Source organism: Pochonia chlamydosporia, chromosome 4 (genome assembly GCF_001653235.2).
Source record: "Pochonia chlamydosporia 170 chromosome 4, whole genome shotgun sequence".
NCBI classification, from domain to species: domain Eukaryota; kingdom Fungi; phylum Ascomycota; class Sordariomycetes; order Hypocreales; family Clavicipitaceae; genus Pochonia; species Pochonia chlamydosporia.
The window spans coordinates 576,929-595,951 of NC_035793.1; the positions used below are offsets into that span (position 1 = coordinate 576,929).

A 19,023-nucleotide genomic window follows, 5' to 3' on the forward strand; every position below is an offset into this window, starting at 1 on the left:
ATCCTTGGCCAGCATTAAGTAATTCGACTCCGGGATGCTTCTTCATGGGGGCTGTAAAGGCAGTCAAAGAAGACTCGAGCCACCTCCACTGGAGATAGCAAGTCAGTCTTCTGATCCGGTGATCTGTTGGTGGCATGAATACACAATGGTTTGTGGTTGGTTCAGGTTGCTTGCTATTGGACCCTGTTGAATGCAGATGACTAGCAGATGTTTGCATGAACAAACTATAATCTTACTGACCAGATTGTCTGGGGTCTGCGATGATCAGGCCAGGCATGGGTCTGGGCAACAGCAGTTTGCCCCTCCATGCGTTGATCCTGTTACTGCAGCAGATATTTGCTGCAAATTCCAACAGCCTGTTTATGATTTGCATTATTCAGACAACGACCATTCATCACCTGGTCCGGAGTAATCCGTAGTAAATATGGGGTAATGACGGGACATTGTCCCTTCACCTGGATGACCGGGTGACGTCGCTGGCCACATTTGCAAACGCGCAGAATGTCTGAGACACTGTCAGCACGCAGCCGTCTTGAATTTGTCTCGTAGGTTAATGTGAGTTGAGTCTTGACTCCAGAAACATGGCTTGTGATGAAGCCGGGTTGTATACACCCACTTACAGTACCTAGTGGATGAAGAAACCATGACTGTGGAAACGTGGTTCGGCCGCTATAATCGACGGGAACCACTTCCAAGTTGCCGCCAGCCTTTCTTAAAGGCGCTAAGAATTGAGAGTGTGTCCAGTAAGTTAATTCCCCGATTGTGACTAGGTGTACCCGGACGATCAACGATGACGAGACCTTATGCTTTGTAGAAGCCTTGGATATGGTACGGTACGAGACGTGCAATCGTTCTTACGCTTCAAATGAGATTTCGATACCAGTACTGATCCGAGGTGGTGACTCGGCCGATCATTTGGTGAGCTTATTCTTGGTGTACGCTGTGAAACCATCCGAGCAGTAGTGTTGCAGATTGTTTTCGTGTCCACAAGTCATTGACCAAAACATCTTGTCGGTCCCTTCGAAAGTATGTCAAATGGGAACATGCAGTACTCCGTACACTCTCGGGTTAGTCACTGCAGAGAGTCGGAATCTTCCGTCGCAGTATCAGTGTTGTTTCCATAGCCTCAAACTTGGTGATAGGGAGCTGGGCTTGGTCAGGATGCCACATTCCCGCAATAAATTCCAAACACAATGCCAACAAGCATCATCTTGAGAAAGTGCTGGGGATGCCAGACGCGTTAACGGGCGCCGCCACCTTCTGTCCGGTATCACCATGCGGCCTTGTTGCCTCCCGTCCCCAAGACCCACCACCTCAACTCCTGGCTTGGTGGTGTTTGAGGTATGTTGTGATTATATGCTGGGGAAAAAGCAAAGCACGTATAGTCGTGTACATACGGAATCACATAATCGTCATTTAGGCTGAATTTGGATGCCTTCTCTTCTCTGAGCCATCAAGACGACAATGTAGTTGGCACAGCCATGACCCCAACATGAAAAACTGCTTCAACACTGCACCGGACTTGGCAAACCTGATTGAATCAACACTTTAATACTCCGCATCAACGGAAAGGGGTCAGTCCCTTTTTAGCCCTTGAGAGGTGGGGATTATGGCGGTCATCACTAATACAGGGGGTATATTGCGATCAAGTCCAATAACAGGATGCCAACTACGGAGTAAATTCCCCAGACTCTGGACATGTTGACGCTGCCAGGGAGGAGAGGTTCATTGTAGCTGAATCCACTGGATGTACCGGGTGCTTTCCGCGACAAATATCCTGGCCAACAATGCGGATTGGTGCTCCAGACAGAGCACCAAATACGGACTCCATGTTCAGAATGAAGCCTGGAATCCAGCCACTCCACACAATCCTTGCCAATGATTTGATTCGCAATCCCGACATTGTGGCAGTCTTCGACGGTGGTTGTATGGATCGGTTCGGAACAAATGATGTGTCTGTTTCCCACGGACGGGGTTCGTGTGACGGGCCGTTGTCGTCAAGATTTGAACCATTTGCCATTTTCCTCAACACCAAACGCTGACCATTGGGGAAAGCTGAGTCTGCGTACTGAAACATAGCCTGTAGGTCGCCTCTTCCGTGTCGGGAGGCGGACGCCATCTTGTCCCTCAACCAGCTCTATCTCTGCCTCATGGCCGGGGGTAACCCGGGACAGAACGAGGAGTCAAATCTCCCTCTATGATGCATGAGAGAACGCTGCACAGCAGAGGTGAACCGAGACCTTGCACAACGTCAAAAATGAGCTTTTCTGTACTCCCTATGAAGTCAGTTTTGATTCTTTGTGTGACAAAGAAGGGATGGATTCGCTCCTCTTACGGAGAAGTGATGTCCCAAGATCGTTTATAGACTCGTTCTGTATCCTTGGATCATAGGTGGATAGCCTCGTCTACACGCATGTCGGTTCTTTAGAGTCATCAAAGGCTTCAACAATAACGTAAACCACAGAGAAGATGGCGTTGTCGGCTCCTGAGTACCTGGCTCAAGGTCAGTCAGAACAGTTGAAGCGAATTCTCTGGGTTGCCACGGTGCTTCCGACCTTGTTTGTGCTTATGCGCTGCTACACGAGAGTATGTCTAAGGAGAGTATTCGGACTCGATGACTATTTCATGGTGGCGGCGGTGGTACGTCGAGAATTGTCAATCTTTGGCCACGGTCGGGTCGTTTTTTTCTAACTGTCGCTCCAAAGATGCTTCTGATTGCGTATGCTGCAGTCTTGACGGTAGCCGCAGACAAAGGCCTGGGCCGACATCTCGAATATGTTGCGCAGAATCCGAAAAATGTCCTAGACGTGGCTCTACTCAGTTTTGTGTCACAGCCTTTGGTAATTATGTCGTGTGCGTTTGGGAAAACTTCCTTCGCCTTGACATTGATCCGAGTGGCAGCACAACGGTGGGTCATTGTTGTGCTCTGGTTCATGATTATTTCCATGAACGTCCTGCACATTTTGATTTCCATCTTTGTCTTTACGCGATGCGATGACCCTCGCCATCTGTGGAATCCCACGATTCCCTCGAAATGTTGGTCGGCAGAAGTCTTTGACAATCTTTCGTTGTTTATCGGCTGTACGTTTGCTTTGAACTTAGAGCTATGTTCTCTGGTCGTGTTCGTTCCTGACTGATTCCTTTCCCACAGCATATTCAGCTGCGACCGACTTCATTCTTGCACTGTTGCCCTGGGCTATTCTCTGGAAGCTGCAGATGAAGAAGCGAGAAAAGTTTGGCGTTGCCATTGCTATGAGTCTAGGCATCTTGTACGTCGTCACTCCATCACAAATGGACAGTTTTGTTCTGACGGAGAGATCGAGGCTAACAATCTCCTCTTTAGTGCAGGTTCCATTGCCATTATCAAGATTCAGCATCTCGTTGCCAACTCCGATGACAAAGACATTACCTATTCCCTTGCCTCTCTATTGTGGTACGATTATCCCGAGAATAGTACATCACCACAAGTTGCTAACCACACCACAGGTGGGCTGGAGTAGAAAATGGCGTCATCCTTTTAGGAGCTTGTGTCCCAACCCTTCGTCCCTTGCTCAGGAAGGTCTTCCCAGGCTCTTCGGCGAGGAGAGAGGAGCCATCTGACAACAGCGAGCTCGTCACTTTTACCAATTTCAACATGTTTGCCCCGAAAAGCAAGCGTGGACATTGGAGTACAACAATAGAAACCGAGAAACCTCACGATACCTCAGACGATCAGAGCGACAAGAGCATACTCAAACGATCCCCTGAAGAAAACGAAAATATCGAAATTGTTCGCCATCCTAGTCGACGTACTACCCGAGCTCTATCAGAATCTTTACCACACCATATCCAAAAGACGATGCAAGTGGATGTTATTTACGATGAACCATGATTTCCCTTGATTCTTTGTCCATCTTACTATACTATAAACTTTTGCTCCGACTGATACCACAAATGTATTTTGAAAGATATCATTAATTTAAGACAGTCTCGGCCCCACGTCTGCCCAAACTTGGGAGGTTTGCTACAACTCATGTTTCCTGCTTCGATAGACTTATAAACTGGAGGATTGTAGATGGAAATGTGGTCTATCAATTTGTACACCAGTTGGATGGATTTCAAATGTCAGAGTACTGGGTATAATCCCTTGTTTCAAGCTTTGTCATGTATCACTTTATGTGAATGTTTGTCATTTAATTACTACCCGACACAAGTACATACGTGGCCTATTGGCAAGTTAATTCATATTTGAATGATGCAAAAGTTCATGATGTTGACATGGATTATTAGGCAACACAATTCTTGTAGTGTTGATTCCCCCAACTCCCTTGCATTTAGCGTCCTTGTGGCTGTGTTGGTAGATTTGAGAACTCCGCTTTGCTGACGAGGCCACGGAATAGGAAGTCGGGTGAAACCAAGGACACTGTGTCTAAAACTTATCAGTGAATGGCATCGTGATGGTGTTTATATAAATGTGTAGGGCTATTCACTTACACTGTCGCGTCACCAAAGACAGGCCATTCCATCACTGTACCATTTGATAACCACCAAAATCTCGCTCAGCTTTTTCCTTTCCACCCATTTTGCCTCCAGTCAAACTCCGAAGGAATGGCAACTTACGAGCTGATTCCCAATTGCACCTTTGAAGATGCTGCTGGTATTGCAAAAAACAACATGACTGCCTTTTACGGCGAGACCTGGTGGAATATGCAATGGGATATACCACTTGAAAAGATTATATACATGACAACCAAGAGATACCCTCATAATTTGCTCAGAGATAGGCATGTTCGGCGACACCAAAAGGTAATCGATACGGCAACGGGCGAAATTGTCGGGTATGCTCGATGGATTCTCCCCGAGTCATTTGCAAGCAGCTGGCTTGATGCTCAGCCTCCTGATGCAAGCGACGAGGACAAGATTCGCTTTAAGAAAGATTTTGACGAGCAGCCGTGGCGGACGCGACCGGAAGTTGATGACTCCGACGAATTGGTTGAGGAGCAGATCCGAAAGCATACTCCTAAGGTACCATATATAAGTGAGAATATACTCTTTGGTCCTTGGCAAATCAACAAGGAATATTATCACACATGATAGCTAACAGGGTGGCAGAGCTTGATTACCTTGGCGTCCACCCCGACCATCACCGCAGAGGAATCGCCAGTATGTTGGTTCAGTCCGGAGTCAAGGCAGCGAACCAGTTGGGCATTGACTTGTATCTTGTTGCCATGGGAATAAATGCCTGTAACCTGTACAAGAAGTATGGATTCGAAGAACTGGATAGCCTCAGCCAAGACCTGAGCAGATGGGGCTTTCAAGGGACGTACGATACTTGGATCTTGATCAAGCATCCAGAAACAGCATCACACTAAAGCAAGGGCCATTTCGAGAAACTCAGATTCTGCTCACTTTTGTAAACAAAGAGCAAAAATCAGGCCATTTAGAATGACAAAGAGTGCCATGGAAGACAAGGGGGGTGAAGAAAACCTGCTTGTCCAGCTGATTAGCGCACGGTGTGTCAGTATATAGTCATTACCATGTTCACACTGTGCTGCCTTGTCATCCTAATCATAAATCCTGAATGACAGAACAGCCCACAACTTTCTCATCTGTTTATTGCACATTCTCGTCAACTTTTACATACAGCACCTAGAGTCACACATCGTATTCATAGAGAATTCATCAACTGTAAGACATCTGATACATCTTCCATTTATCGGGCCTTAGTCTTCGACCTAGAGATAGTATGAGATCCCCGCATCCGCTTGCCTGCCCTGCCACACTCGAGTATACTCCAGAGACTAATCTTTTAGCTAGCTCGATCATGGCATCTGTACCGCCAGCGCCGGTTCAGATTGCTCTGAAGGGTGCTTGGAAGTCGACCGCTTCCCTGCACACTGACGTCAGTCTGATCAGAGTGTCGACATTGGGTACTCGCCGCGAACGTCTTGGCCACTTGCTCTCTGAGCTCCAGTTTCTTTGTGGGCTCCTTCACTGCTTGTTCTGTCTGTCTGTCAACTTCCAGTCGCAAGGCGAAACGCCTGTTGATATTCCTTTCAACTCTCCTGTCTTGAACGGCATTGCGGCCATGGTCAAGGATATCAAGGAAAATGTGGCTGATGCGTCAGATGATATTCTTTCCACCATGATGGCAAATGTGAGATTTTATCGTGATCTTACCTCCCGCATTGCAACCTTCCGTACCTACAGCCTTTCAGCTCTACGTGAAAGTCTCTCCGGAAATACTCTGCCAACGGAGCTTGCGAAGGCCCCAACTGTCAAGGACCTTGAGACTACCCTGAAAGAATGGATGAGAGTGCTGAACTCTGACCACTACAATCGTACTATGCTGGAATGGGCTTCCGAAAGAGGTCTTGTTAATGCTCGCCGAGAGTTTGACCCTGGCTACCAGCTGGCAGCTACGGGATGGGTCAAGTTTACCAAGACAAACTTCAAGTCTCTGGCTAGCGGCATATCGCGTCTCTTCTCTGTTCCGAACTCCAACAACTTTATTCAATGGGCGGCTGAGTTCGCAAGAGCTACTTGGCCAGAGATTTATGACTTTGATGCACAAATGGCATTACCAGCTGTTTCCCTGGTTCAGGACATGTCCCAAGGACATGTTAACTCTCTGCACTTTGCGGCAATGTTGGGCCTTGAGGACATTGTCATCAAAATCTTAGGCTCACCCGCGTCTGACAGTGCGGCTAAGGCTTCCGGGTTCCTTGGAACACCTCTCTACTGCGCTCTTGTAGGACCGGCGGTGCTGAAGTTTGGGTGCCGCCCAACATCATGGGGTTCGCTAATTGTCGAGATGGAGCCTGCCAGCGCATCACTCATCGGGTTCATCATTGCTAAAAGCGGCTTCCGCAACTTTCGGATTAACATCCCTCTTACAAACGGTGATCATCCGGTTCAGCTGGCCCATGTTGCATTCGTTGCTGCAACTATGCTCGAGGACCCTGACATTTTCGAACTTGCCACCAAACAAGGCATCCCACTCGAAGGAGATTTTACGCTCATGCTACTGAGCTCGCACGTCTTCGACCAAAAGGCCATGAAAAACCCCTGCGTCATGTCGACGCTTATGGCTGCAGCCTTTGATCAGGCCATGGATGGCAATGCAGACGACCTCCCCTGGGAGGGCAATGTTATCTGTGTTGCCATATGTGATTTTATGGCCAGGCACAATCTCTATTTCCACAACGATGACAAGATCAGGCTTCCCTTTATCAGCACTGCTGACTTCAATTCCGTTGTTCGACAATGCGTCATCGACGACCAGGCTCTCATCAACGATAAAGCAATGTATATGGCGAGACTGGCACAAGACGAACGTTTTAACCCAGACTTGCCCGCAAGCAACGACGACAGCATGAGCGAGGGCACCATTGTCCACCTGGCGGTCGGCGGTGCGCATCACGCTGTGCTCCACGAGCTCCGTCGTGTTGGTGCCAATTTTACCCTTCGTGATGCTCAGGGGCGAACTCCTCTCATGCTCGCTGAATTTCCCGCAACCCTTGGCCTTCTCGTCTTGGAATATGGCGTACCTACAGTCGCTTGGGATAATTCCCGGCAGAATATTTGGCACCTGGCTGCAGCTACCAACGATGACAATATCCTCCAGTGGCTCTGTGAGAATGACCCAGCGAAGGCTGCGAATATCAACGCTGTCAACGACGCTGGTCGCACTCCACTCGGGGAAGCTCTCATGTGCATAAATAATATATCTGTAGACCTTCCTAGCCGTTCCTCTCTGACAGCTGCGGCTGCCAGGCTCCTCCTCCGCGAGAGACTAGTCGACGTTGCACTGGGTATCGCCAATGTGCGACTGCGAGAAGTTGTCACTCAGTGGCCTGACCCGGTTCTCATCGCTAAGCTCGAGGAAGCTGGGGTGACCTTCTAGACATGACACGAGACGCAGGGTCGCGACAATCGATGTTGGATGTGGTGGACGACTTTGGGGAAGAATTTTTGTTTCTTTTGTTTTCTGTTGCCCCGATCACACGAACAGTATGAATTAAACGAAGATATGAAGCAAGCCACGAGCAGACCGACCTTAGATTAGGGCATAGAGGTTTTTAGAGAGCTTTGGGCTTTGGGACGCAGGTCCTTTATTGTAGGATAGCAGAATACGTGTATGAGTACTCTAGGAAATTAAGGACAGAGGAAACGGATATCGCGACCGAAGTAAGGAAATTAAGACATCAAGAATACACATCAAAAATAGGAATCAACCAATAACAAATTTTCCAAGCCTTTAGTACAGATGGGCTGAATTGTGGACTTGTGGATCGGTGTTGCGAACATGTGTGAACTTGTATGAAATTGTGTGAAATTGTGATGATTCATCCATCTCCTTCCTTTTTGGGCTCACCGGCCAGTCAGAAAATACAGTCATCTGCATGTGTGCATGCGGTTATTCCCAAGAAGTCACAACGTATTACGGTATAACTCTTATTATTATAGGCATGGGAGAAAGGGATGACACTCTGGACAGAATACTTCGCATATAATAAAGTACCGAGCCATAACATTGTACTTTCATGTTAACTCTGGCCATTCTACACACTTCAACTACATACACCCTTGCACCAGCGGCGTCAGCAAATTCCATCTTACCTTAACCACCATCTCACCCACGCTCCAAGCAGAGAGAAAAATCATCTCATCATGTCGGAATTTGCCAAACGGCATTTGCAAACGACGGATTCCTAACAAAAACCATGGCCAGCCAATGCGCGTCACAGGGCGGCCAAACTACAGGCTTGGCTGCAGTTGTCCGCTGTGGAGAAACTTTCGACTTCACCTTGCTTTTCGAACAATCAATTCTTGGATTGATCCCTGCGGCAGCCTTTATTCTTGCAGGTACATATCGCATTGTGAGATTGACTGGCAAGAGTCACAAGACGGTATCCAATCCGAGCAGGTTTCTAAAGCTGGTATGCTTCTACTCCTTTCCGTTTCGATCCCTAATGGAAACCGTTTGCTAACGTCTGGTCGCCCTCAGATTGTGGCTGCCGTCTTGGCAGGCATTCAACTCGCATTACTCGTCCTCTGGAGCATTGATACCGCAGGACAAACAAAGGCGTCCTTACCTCTCGCAGTTCTGGATCTTATTGTTGCAGCGCAATTTCTGGCGCTAACATGGATGGAAGACACGAGGTCAGTGAGGCCGTCCTCACTTCTGAACACTTACCTCCTCTTCACGCTGTTGCTGGACCTGGCACAAGCCAGAACTCTATGGTTGCGCAGGCTCAGTACCGCGATTTCTGGTCTATTCACCGCCAGAATAGCTACTAAAGCGTCCCTTTTAGTCCTGGAAGCTCAATCAAAGAGAAATTACCTCAAAGCCGTATACCAAGCTCTCCCACCCGAGTCGATAGGCGGTATCCTCAATCGCAGTCTTCTGTGGTGGGTAAATGGCTTATTTCGGCGCGGATTCCGGTCTCTATTGACCATCGAGGACCTCTACGTCTTGGATAGGAGGCTCTCGTCTATCCATCTTCGTGCCAAGGTGCAAAAAGCATGGGACGCCCGGAGGAAACCAGAGCGCCGATTCGAATTCCCGCTCGTCATTTGCAAAGCGCTTTGGCGGCAACTTTTATACGCCGCGGTGCCGCGTGTCTTTCTCATCGGCTTTACTTTTGCTCAGCCATTTCTTATTTCGCGACTGCTCAATTTCTTAGCAGGACCAGATGACCAAAAGACTACGAATGTAGGATACGGGCTCATCGCAGCAACGGCCCTGATATATCTAGGCTTGGCGGTCTCTAGCCTCCACTACAACCAGAACATCTACCGCTTTATTACCATGTTTCGCGGGGCGACAGTCTCTTGTATCTACGATCATCTGCTCGTGCTGCCGGATGCCACGTACGACAAGTCAGGCGCGCTGACATTGATGGATACGGACGTCGAACGAATTGCCCAAGTCCTTACCGAGTTGAATGAGTGTTGGGCACGCTCGATTGAAGTCATTGTAGGCGTTACCCTCCTAGCCTTACAACTAGGCTGGGTTTGCGTTTTACCCATCGTAGTGGTGATTGGTAAGAGCGTTATTCTCCTGTATGGCAAATTACAACTAAACTAACCAAATCAGCTTCTTTCTACGGCGGCGCACATATTTCCAAGAACATCGGCAAACGTCAAAAAGTATGGGTCGATTCAGTACAGAAACGCATTTCGATCACCGCGTCCGTTTTAGCTGAGATGAAGAGGCAAAATGATGGGCCTGAGCAACCGGGTGGCCACGCTTTTGCAAAACCACAGAATCGAAGAGACGAGGAAAATGGCCGCCTTTCGATGGAGCATCGTATGGCAGAATGTTGTGCAGAATCTACCGTGGGCGTTGGCGCCTGCGCTCACTTTTACGGTCTACGTTGCGCAGGCTGTTGCACAGGGTAAGGAGTCTATAGGCACGACGCAGGCTTTCACGAGTTTGGCAATCATTAACCTTCTTACGGATCCGACTGCCAAGTTGGTGAGCGCTATACCATCTACTGCATCTAGCGTTGGTTGCTTTGACCGGATCCAGAAGTTCTTAGTTACGCCTCCGAGGGTTGACCAGCGAGTTGGTCTATCTAGAGATGGAGTATCGCCAACCCAAACTGTCGATTCATCAATGCACGGAATAGAGTTGGATGACAGGGCCACCAGTTCGAACTCACGAGATGGTGCTGTAATAAACGCTTCCAACATCTCTATCCGACCAAGTACATCCTCAGAAATCCTACTCAATACTGTCAGCTTCTCCATCCCACGACATACCCTAACCATGGTTGTCGGTCCTGTTGCTTCCGGTAAAACAACACTCTTCAAAGCCATCTTGGGTGAGATACCATTCGAGGGTGAAGGACGGTTGAGCATCACCGATCAACGTATTGCATATTGTTCTCAAGTTCCATGGTTGCCAAACGGGAATATCCGAGACACTATTTCTGGTCCAATCAGCGAAAGTAACCCTTTCGATGAGGCTTGGTACCAGAAATGCCTTCATGTTTGTGATTTGCAACATGATATCAGCCTTCTTTCTGATGGCGACAAGACTCGGCTAGGCACGGCTGGCGCAGCGCTGAGTGGCGGGCAGAAACACCGCATTGCTCTCGCTCGTGCTGTGTATAGTCGAGCTAAAATTCTGGTATTGGATGACGTCCTAGGCGCATTAGATGTTACTACGCAGAGAAAGGTCTTTCTTCGCTTGTTTGGCCAAGATGGTCTTTTAAGGGGCAATACAACTGTCCTGCTCTCCACCCACGCCGGTTTGTCTTCTGCGATCAGCACACTCTGATACATGCTAACTCTGGCAGTTGAATTCTTAAAATATGCCGACAAGACTCTCATAGTGAAGGATGGTTTGGTAAAAGAGAGCTGCAACGCCGAAATAGTGGCCAAGAACATCCTCAAAGTTGAAAGTCACGACGTTAGGGTTGCTAACAACACACCGGCTGAAACCGTAGATGAAATCTCAGAAAACGTGACAAAGGTAAACGAACTCGAAGATTTAACTCGGTCGACGGGCGACTTGGCCGTCTATAAATATTACTTTCGCCACGTGGGATGGCTATCTGGAAGCGCGTTCGTTGGCTTCGTCATCATTGAAGTTTTCGGCATTAGTTTTGGTCGTAAGTGTCGCCTAATACTACCCTTATTAAGTGTTTCACGTCTAACTATCTATAGAAATATGGCTGAAGTGGTGGACTGAAGCGGCTGGTGGCCAAATGGCGCTTTATATGAGCATATATCTCGCCCTGGCTGCATTCGTGTCAATCGGAATGGGCGGCTACATATGGTAAGTAATCACTATACCAGGTTCCAAGCGAAACTAACAGTGATAGGACTATGCTCATCCGAATATCGCCATCCACTGCCCGCAAATTTCACTCTATCCTGCTGAACGTTGTCATCAGGTACGCCATCAATACTCTCACACCTCAGCTTTCTTCTAATAAAACATAGGGCTCCACAGTCATTCTTCACCAAAACCGACAGCGGCACCATTCTGAATCGATTCAGTCAAGATATGACACTAATCGAAAGCCAGCTTGCTACAGGAGTCCTCATCACCGTATCTAGTACGTGAAGCCAGTCACATCCTCAGGGCTTGTCTAACATTGGCCACAGATTTATTCATGGCAATAGCCTCTGCTGCCCTCGTCGCAACAGGGTCAACCTACATGGCAGCAAGTGTGCCAGTCCTCATAATTACAGTCTGGTCCCTGCAGCACGTATACCTCCGCACGTCAAGACAGCTCCGCTTACTAGACATCGAGGCCAAGAGTCCACTCTATTCACATTTCCTAGAGAGTCTAAGCGGGTTAATCACCGTCAGAGCGTTCGGATGGGAAGCGCAATTCCAAAACAAGAATGCAGCACTATTGGATAATTCACAGCGACCTTACTATCTGCTGTACTGTGTACAACGGTGGCTAACACTCGTACTGGATCTGATTGTTGGTGCGGAAGCAGTCCTGGTTGTTGGCCTGGCAGTTGGACTTCGACACTCGACAACTCCCGGCTTACTAGGTGTTTCTCTAAACAACATTCTTTGTAAGTCACTTTTTCTAGACCCAATTTACGCTGCTAACGCGCGTATCAGCATTCAGCGCATCTCTCTCCTCCCTCCTCTCAGGCTGGACAATGCTAGAGACATCCCTCGGTTCCATCGCCAGGCTGAAAAGTTTCGAAAAGGCAGTCCATCCCGAAGACAGACCCGAGGAGAATCACATCCCCCCGCCAAATTGGCCAGAAACTGGAACCATAGAGTTTCGAAACGTCACAGCATCCCACAGGTTAGCACACCAAACACTGGCCAATCTCCCCATCTAACATCTAACGTCACAGTCCCGGCGCAATCGGAATACACAACCTATCATTGCAAATCAAACCCGGCCAAAAAATAGGCATCTGCGGCCGAACAGCAAGGCAAGTAAAACACCAGACACCTAACCAAACCGAATCTAACAACCACCAGCGGCAAAAGTTCCCTCATATCCACCATCCTACGCCTCCTAGAACTCGACTCGGGAACCCTCCTCATCAACGGCACAGACATAACCACCATCCCCCGAGAAATAATCCGCCAACGACTCATCGTCGTGCCTCAAGACCCAGTCATCCTAGCGGGCAGTCTACGACTCAACGTCGATCCCGACACGCAAAGCACCGATGCGATCATCAAATCTACATTAGAACGCGTAGGCCTCGCCGACCTTTTGAAAAGGATACAATTAGATGATGAGATTGGTGCTTCGTCCTTATCGCGCGGGGAACAGCAATTGCTGGCTATGGCGACGGCGCTGGTGAAGAGGCCCCATGCCGGGAAGATTGTGCTTCTTGATGAGGCGACTAGTAATTTGGATGGGGAGAGAGATGCTACTGTTCAGAAACTGCTGAGGGAGGAATTCGGTGGGTGTACGATGGTTGTTGTTGCGCATCGATTGGATACTATTTTGGATTCTGATGTTATTGTTGTGATGGATGAGGGCCGGATCGTGGAAGTGGGTGACCCGAGGGAATTACTTTGTCGTAAAGGGTGGTTATCTCGACTGGCAAGTGATAGAAGCTAGATGGATATAGAATCCGTAGACGTATTGTGTTCATTGGTATGTTTCATGTTATGTATCCCGTACGTGTTCACCATGTATTCCTACACCCAACTCCACAGTATATATAACCTCCCAACGCCGAATAATGCAGACACAATGCCAACTCCCAATTCCATATTCTAACCCCAGGTACCGCCGCCGCCACCACCCCTTCCACCTCTCCTCTGAGCACTCAATCTCCAATCATCCTCAGTAGCATACTTATTATACAGTGGTTGAATCCTCTCCGCCTGCTTCCTCTTGCTCAACCTATCACTCGGTGCGACCTTGAAGAACGTCGGCGCCGCTTCCACCAACCACTTCGGCTCGATGGACGACGTACAATGCATGTACTCCTTCGTAGTCAACACCAAATCATGGTAAATCACCCATTCTGCCTGTTTACCAAACAGCGCCGAACTAGGATGTAAATACACGGGCGTTCCCTCCGTAAGAGTCTTGTATCCCTCTTGAGGGTCCTTGCGCGCCGCGTTGCGGAAGAAACCAGAGCACAAGGCGCGGCGAACTTTATCCGTGTTGCGACCACATGAGACAATGGGGTGTTTGTAGCGGTCCATGATCTTGACCAACTGGTCGCGGACGTCTTTTGCGCGACGCATGGAGCGAGCTTGGATGAAGTTTTCAAAGCACCACGGGTTGGAATAGCCGTTTTGTTTCCACGAATTATAGACGTTGAGGAGGGTGAGGTGGTCGCCGTGCGGGTCGTGAAACTTGGACTTCTTTTGATCTGCTTGTGTTTGTTTCTCCTTGGGTCGGTAAAAGACTGCGCCTTGGAGGGACAACATGGCAATGATGCTGAGAGTTTCTTCGGCGCATTGATGGTCTACGGCGGCAAGGAGCACCTTGGCCGAGGCGGGGTCCATGGGGAAGTCGGCCATTTTGCGGCCTAGACGTGTGAGGAGGCCTTCGTCATCCAGGGCGCTGAGTGCGTAGAGCTCTTCCAGGGCTGTCAACATGGTATTCACGGGAGGGGGGTCCATGAAGTCAAAGTGCAGGAGGTCGTTGATGCCCATGGCTTTAAGCATGAGAATCGTGTGAGACAGGTTCTGGCGCTGAATTTCGGGGATCGTGGTGGGCAACATTTCAGATTGATATGCAGCCTCGGTGTACAATCTAAAGCATTTGCCGGGTCCTGTTCTGCCAGCTCGACCGGCTCTTTGGTTTGCTTGGGCTTGTGAAACGGGTGTGACGACCAGGGAGTCCATTCCCAGCTTGGGGTCATAGGCGTTTTGTTTGACAAACCCAGGGTCAACAACGTAGTAGATCTCGTCAATGGTAATAGACGTCTCGGCAATGTTTGTGGCAATGACGACCTTTCGAGCCCCTGGTGGCGCTGGATCGAAAATCTTGCTCTGCATCTCGGCAGGCAAACTAGCGTAGACGGGGAGAATTAAGAGGTCAGGGACAGATGGCCCCAGTGCTTTCATCCGCTCGTACAAAATTTCGCAAGCCGTATCAATCTCTTCCTTTCCTGTTAGGAAGAGAAGAATATCGCCCTTTGGCTCCGTCAGGTGAATTTGCATGACAGTCACTAGAGCTGCATCCAGATAGTCTGACTCTGGCTCCCTCGAGTATAGAATTTCCACAGGGAAAGTTCGGCCGGGAATTGTAAAGATGGGGCATTCGTGGAAATAGGATGAGAACTTGTCTGCGTCGAGAGTAGCCGAGGTGACAATAATTTTGAGGTCTGGTCGACGAAGGACAGCCTTTTTGAGCAAGGCGAAAAGGACATCCGTGGCAATTGTACGTTCGTGCGCCTCATCCAACATGATACACGAGTACCGCTTCAAATCCGAATCCATAAGAATTTCTCGTTGCAGCATACCATCCGTCATGTATTTGATTCTCGTTGAGGCACTGGTGCAGTCGTCGAATCGAACCAGGTAGCCGACTTCTTCACCCATCTTACAGCCGACTTCTTCTGCGACACGCTTCGCAACAGACATTGCAGCGACTCTTCGAGGCTGAGTACAGCCAATGATGCCCTGGTCTGCAAAGCCTGCCTCCGCCAGGTACTGAGTGAGCTGGGTCGTTTTCCCAGAACCAGTCTCACCGACAACAATAAGAATCTGGTTCTCCCGTACAGCTTTGATCAGTTGGCTGCGGAAGGCGTAAACGGGGAGAGACTCCCGTTGCTCCTTGATGCTCAGGTTGGTTCGCTTGCCGAGAGACTGGCCCTTGGGAATGACTGCCTTCTTCCATTCCGGAACATCTTCTGACTCGGCTTGCATTCTTGCGTTTCTCAATTCACTCGCAAACGTCCGCTTGTCAGGGTCCGCCATGGGATCATGCCACTGCGATGAGAGGTTTTGATTAGACTGTTTCTCCTTGGCGGCGGCATCTGCTTCTTGCTGTTTGAGCTCTTTCCGTTCCTTGGCAATCGAAGTGCCGGACATGGCAGCGCGGTTCATCGAGCCATCTGGTGCCTTGACAACGCGGATTGGTGACAGTTCCAGCGACTGTTTTGTTTGGCCAACCAAGAAGGGCGGTTCCTCCTCGCGAACTTCAATATCCACATCTTCTTCCAATTCCATCTCTCCGTCGCCTTGGAGCGTGGCATTGTAGTCCTCTTCCAAGTCAGGGTAGTCTGAGGCCTTGGCGACTCCAGACGCAATAAGTTGCCGGATTTCCCATCTTTCAGGAGATGTCATGCGCTTCTTGTGTCGTCTTGGAGGCCCAAGCGCATCTCGCGGCATCACCGACGTTTCATTGACGAATCCATTTTTGCCTCCACCTCCCAGAGCCTCCATATTCGCTCCCGTTGTAAGTCGAGACTGCGGTGTTAAGTCCATGCCGGTTTCTTGATCCACGTCGTTCATGGATAGCCCGATTTGTTTCTCCATATGTGAACCTTTTTGTTTATCTTGAATGCTGGTAACCTTGACCCAAACATGCTGTCCCATAGATAACAGATCGGCAGGGTGGTTCACTCGTTGACCTGAGATGATTTTCGAGATGTGGACGAGGCCATCTACCTTTCCGCGAACATGATGCAGATTGACAAAAACGCCAAATGGTTTGACATTTGTAACATGCCCCTCATAAATCTTGTGCATCTTTGGCGTGTCGTCGACTTCACGATCCGGCGCTCTGCGAAATTGACTGTCATCGTCCTCTTCGTCTTCGTATCGCCTCCGTCCACGTCTGTCTTTGACCGGGTCTTTCAAACCGTCTCTCCAGTCTTCATCGCCTCGATCTTGCGATCCAGACCGCGATCTAAATCGATCTTTCCGGTGTCGGTGGCGGGAACGAGATCTGTCTCTTCGCCGTCTCCTTGAGTCTTTGTCGTCGTATCCCGGACTTCTACTGCGTTTTCTCGACTTTTCCTTCTTTGCCTTTGGTTCTAACCCTTCCAGCAAGGCAAGTGTATCATCTATCGCATTTGCGCCGTCGTCGTAATCAACAGTTTTATCCGCCAGCGCGAGGCCGCTGAAGACCTTCTCCTTCTCTTCGAACGTTCGAGAATGGTGTTCCTCTCCGTTGCTTTGAATGGCCTTTCCTTTGAACTTGGGGTGCATAGCAAGCACTAGACGATCCAGACTATCTATCAGACTGGGCGGAAAGTCTGCGCCAATTTTGTCGAGTCTTTTGCGAAAGTCATCGGCGCTGGAGCTTTCGAGGCGTTGCGAGATGAGGAACTCTGCCAGAGTTTTGTCGCCGACACCAACGTGGTTTTGAAGTTCGGACGTGACCTTTGACACGAGCGATAGAAGCTCGAGGTTCAGCAGGTCATCCATGGCGGGTGATGTTGCCCTGCGAGAACCTGGAGTTGGATGTGTTTGGAGTTTGGAGTTTGGAGTTTGGACAAGAGGTCGCCATCTACAATAAAAAAGTTGGGGCCTGCCTGTGACAGTTCAGTGCCTGGCGGGTAAAAGCCGGCATCTGTGGCTCAACTGGTGGCTGGTGGATAGAGTTGCCTTTAGTTAGCACAAACCATCCAATTGATCATTTGATGTCAATTGTCCCACCTGTAGAAAGGTAAACGGCATGGTGACGGCCAAAGTTTTGCACGGCGTAACATCCAAGAAGTTTAAAGGCCAGAAGATGTATTTCCCAAAATATTGGATACAATGGCCCGTAAGTTACGTAGGAGAACGGATGGGATCCTTACAGACGTTGCCGCCATTTAGCAAGTTGGGATTGCCAACGTATTGCCTCACTGCCTACGGACTCAATTCCCCCGACGCAATATGTATCTTACACCGTTAGCGTAGAGGAAACTCAACAAAACGCCAGAGTAGAAATGACGTTTCCAGTTGCTGCCTCTCCTTCCAACTGTAGAAATACAGTAAAATGGAATAACTCTGCAGCTCATGTAGTCTTGTATCACGGCTTCATCAAGGCACATGAAATACACTATCCTCCAACACAATGAGTAACCCATCAGAACCTCAATATCTAGCCCAACGCCCAGGCCAATGTTGCACCAAAGGTTTTCCTCACAGAGGCGAATCCCGAGGCACCTACCAAACAATCGCCGCAGTAGAAACCTACACAGTTCATCCTCATGAAGCACAGCACAATGGCCACATGCTCCTCTTCTTCGCAGACGTAACAGGAATGAGCATCAACAACCGCCTACTAATGGATGGCTTCTCCAACGCAGGATATCTCGTCCTCGGTCTAAATTACTTTCAAGATGTAGTCACATCCACCCGCGTATTTAGCCCGCAACTCTAACAACCGCAGGATCCATTAGACAAGCACAAGCTACCAAACGGCCAAACCGAGCCTGGCTTCGACTTTGACGCCTGGGTTGACAAACACGTGAAAAGTGCCGCTGTTCTCGTTCCAAAATGGCTAGCACAAGTGCAAAGCTTATACGGCGCACACAAGAAATACTGCTCCGTGGGATATTGTTTCGGTGCCCAATATGCTCTGAATGCACTGGGCGATGGAACCGCCTCGGTGGGCGCGTTCGCGCATCCGGCGTTTCTGACGGATGAGCATTTTGCAAATATCAAGGGTGCGTCTACTTGCCGCGCATATTTGGAATGTGCATACTGATGGATGTAGGCCCGTTGTTTATGGCATGCTGTCAAGATGACGATACCTTTAGCTCTGAGTCACGCAACAAGGCAGTTGAGGTGTTGGCGAGGGAGAAGAAGGATTGGCAGATGCAGCTGTTTCCAAAGGTTGGACATGGATTTGCCTGTCGTGGGAATATGGATGTTCCGTATGAGCGTGAGTCTAGCATTATTAACCGCATGACAACAATTTCTGTTGCAAATTTTGAATCGCTGACTTTGCATGAGCAGGATATGTGAAAGAGACGAGTTTCGCAGCCATGGTAAATTGGTTCGACTTTTGGCTTTCCCAGTAAAAGTACACGACCATGATAGCACAGCTCCAAACAAATAGATTTGTAGTCGCATATGCACATCAAACTGAATAATAATCCATCACTCAATCCACGCATATTGTACCTCACAACAAC

General features: G+C 49.0%; 7 protein-coding genes across 7 annotated transcripts; 6 read left to right on the forward strand and 1 right to left on the reverse strand.

Annotated features, from left to right (window-relative positions):
- Nucleotides 1-2,469: 2,469 nt before the first annotated feature.
- VFPPC_14271 (hypothetical protein) lies at nt 2,470-3,871 on the forward strand (the record flags this gene model as incomplete). The annotated part of the gene is made up of 5 exons (XM_018292040.1): nt 2,470-2,640; nt 2,706-3,081; nt 3,152-3,269; nt 3,344-3,433; nt 3,487-3,871. 5 exons carry the CDS (start codon nt 2,470-2,472, stop codon nt 3,869-3,871), a joined length of 1,140 nt encoding a protein of 379 aa, XP_018143066.1.
- A 716-nt stretch (nt 3,872-4,587) lies between these two features.
- On the forward strand, nt 4,588-5,351 carry VFPPC_07596 (acetyltransferase (GNAT) family domain-containing protein; the record flags this gene model as incomplete). Its single annotated transcript, XM_018286431.1, has 2 exons — nt 4,588-5,017; nt 5,092-5,351. 2 exons carry the CDS (start codon nt 4,588-4,590, stop codon nt 5,349-5,351), a joined length of 690 nt encoding a protein of 229 aa, XP_018143067.1.
- A 452-nt stretch (nt 5,352-5,803) lies between these two features.
- VFPPC_07597 (ankyrin) lies at nt 5,804-7,885 on the forward strand (the record flags this gene model as incomplete). Its single annotated transcript, XM_018286432.1, has 1 exon — nt 5,804-7,885. The coding sequence occupies one exon, from the start codon at nt 5,804-5,806 to the stop codon at nt 7,883-7,885; it is 2,082 nt and encodes a 693-aa protein (XP_018143068.1).
- Nucleotides 7,886-8,705: 820 nt separating this feature from the next.
- Nucleotides 8,706-13,547, forward strand: VFPPC_14272 (ABC multidrug transporter; the record flags this gene model as incomplete). Its single annotated transcript, XM_022428910.1, has 11 exons — nt 8,706-8,921; nt 8,990-10,028; nt 10,082-10,175; nt 10,252-11,240; nt 11,289-11,603; nt 11,659-11,770; nt 11,817-11,888; nt 11,938-12,053; nt 12,103-12,528; nt 12,578-12,770; nt 12,953-13,547. The coding sequence occupies 11 exons, from the start codon at nt 8,706-8,708 to the stop codon at nt 13,545-13,547; spliced, it is 4,167 nt and encodes a 1,388-aa protein (XP_022284362.1).
- A 158-nt stretch (nt 13,548-13,705) lies between these two features.
- Nucleotides 13,706-17,323, reverse strand: VFPPC_07598 (ATP-dependent RNA helicase DHX8; the record flags this gene model as incomplete). The annotated part of the gene is made up of 1 exon (XM_018286433.1): nt 13,706-17,323. One exon carries the CDS (start codon nt 17,321-17,323, stop codon nt 13,706-13,708), a length of 3,618 nt encoding a protein of 1,205 aa, XP_018143070.1.
- Nucleotides 17,324-17,573: 250 nt separating this feature from the next.
- On the forward strand, nt 17,574-17,795 carry VFPPC_17888 (hypothetical protein; the record flags this gene model as incomplete). The annotated part of the gene is made up of 1 exon (XM_022429562.1): nt 17,574-17,795. One exon carries the CDS (start codon nt 17,574-17,576, stop codon nt 17,793-17,795), a length of 222 nt encoding a protein of 73 aa, XP_022285384.1.
- A 162-nt stretch (nt 17,796-17,957) lies between these two features.
- VFPPC_07600 (short-chain dehydrogenase reductase sdr) lies at nt 17,958-18,909 on the forward strand (the record flags this gene model as incomplete). Its single annotated transcript, XM_018286434.1, has 4 exons — nt 17,958-18,227; nt 18,276-18,552; nt 18,603-18,770; nt 18,845-18,909. The coding sequence occupies 4 exons, from the start codon at nt 17,958-17,960 to the stop codon at nt 18,907-18,909; spliced, it is 780 nt and encodes a 259-aa protein (XP_018143071.1).
- Between the last annotated feature and the right edge of the window lie 114 nt (nt 18,910-19,023).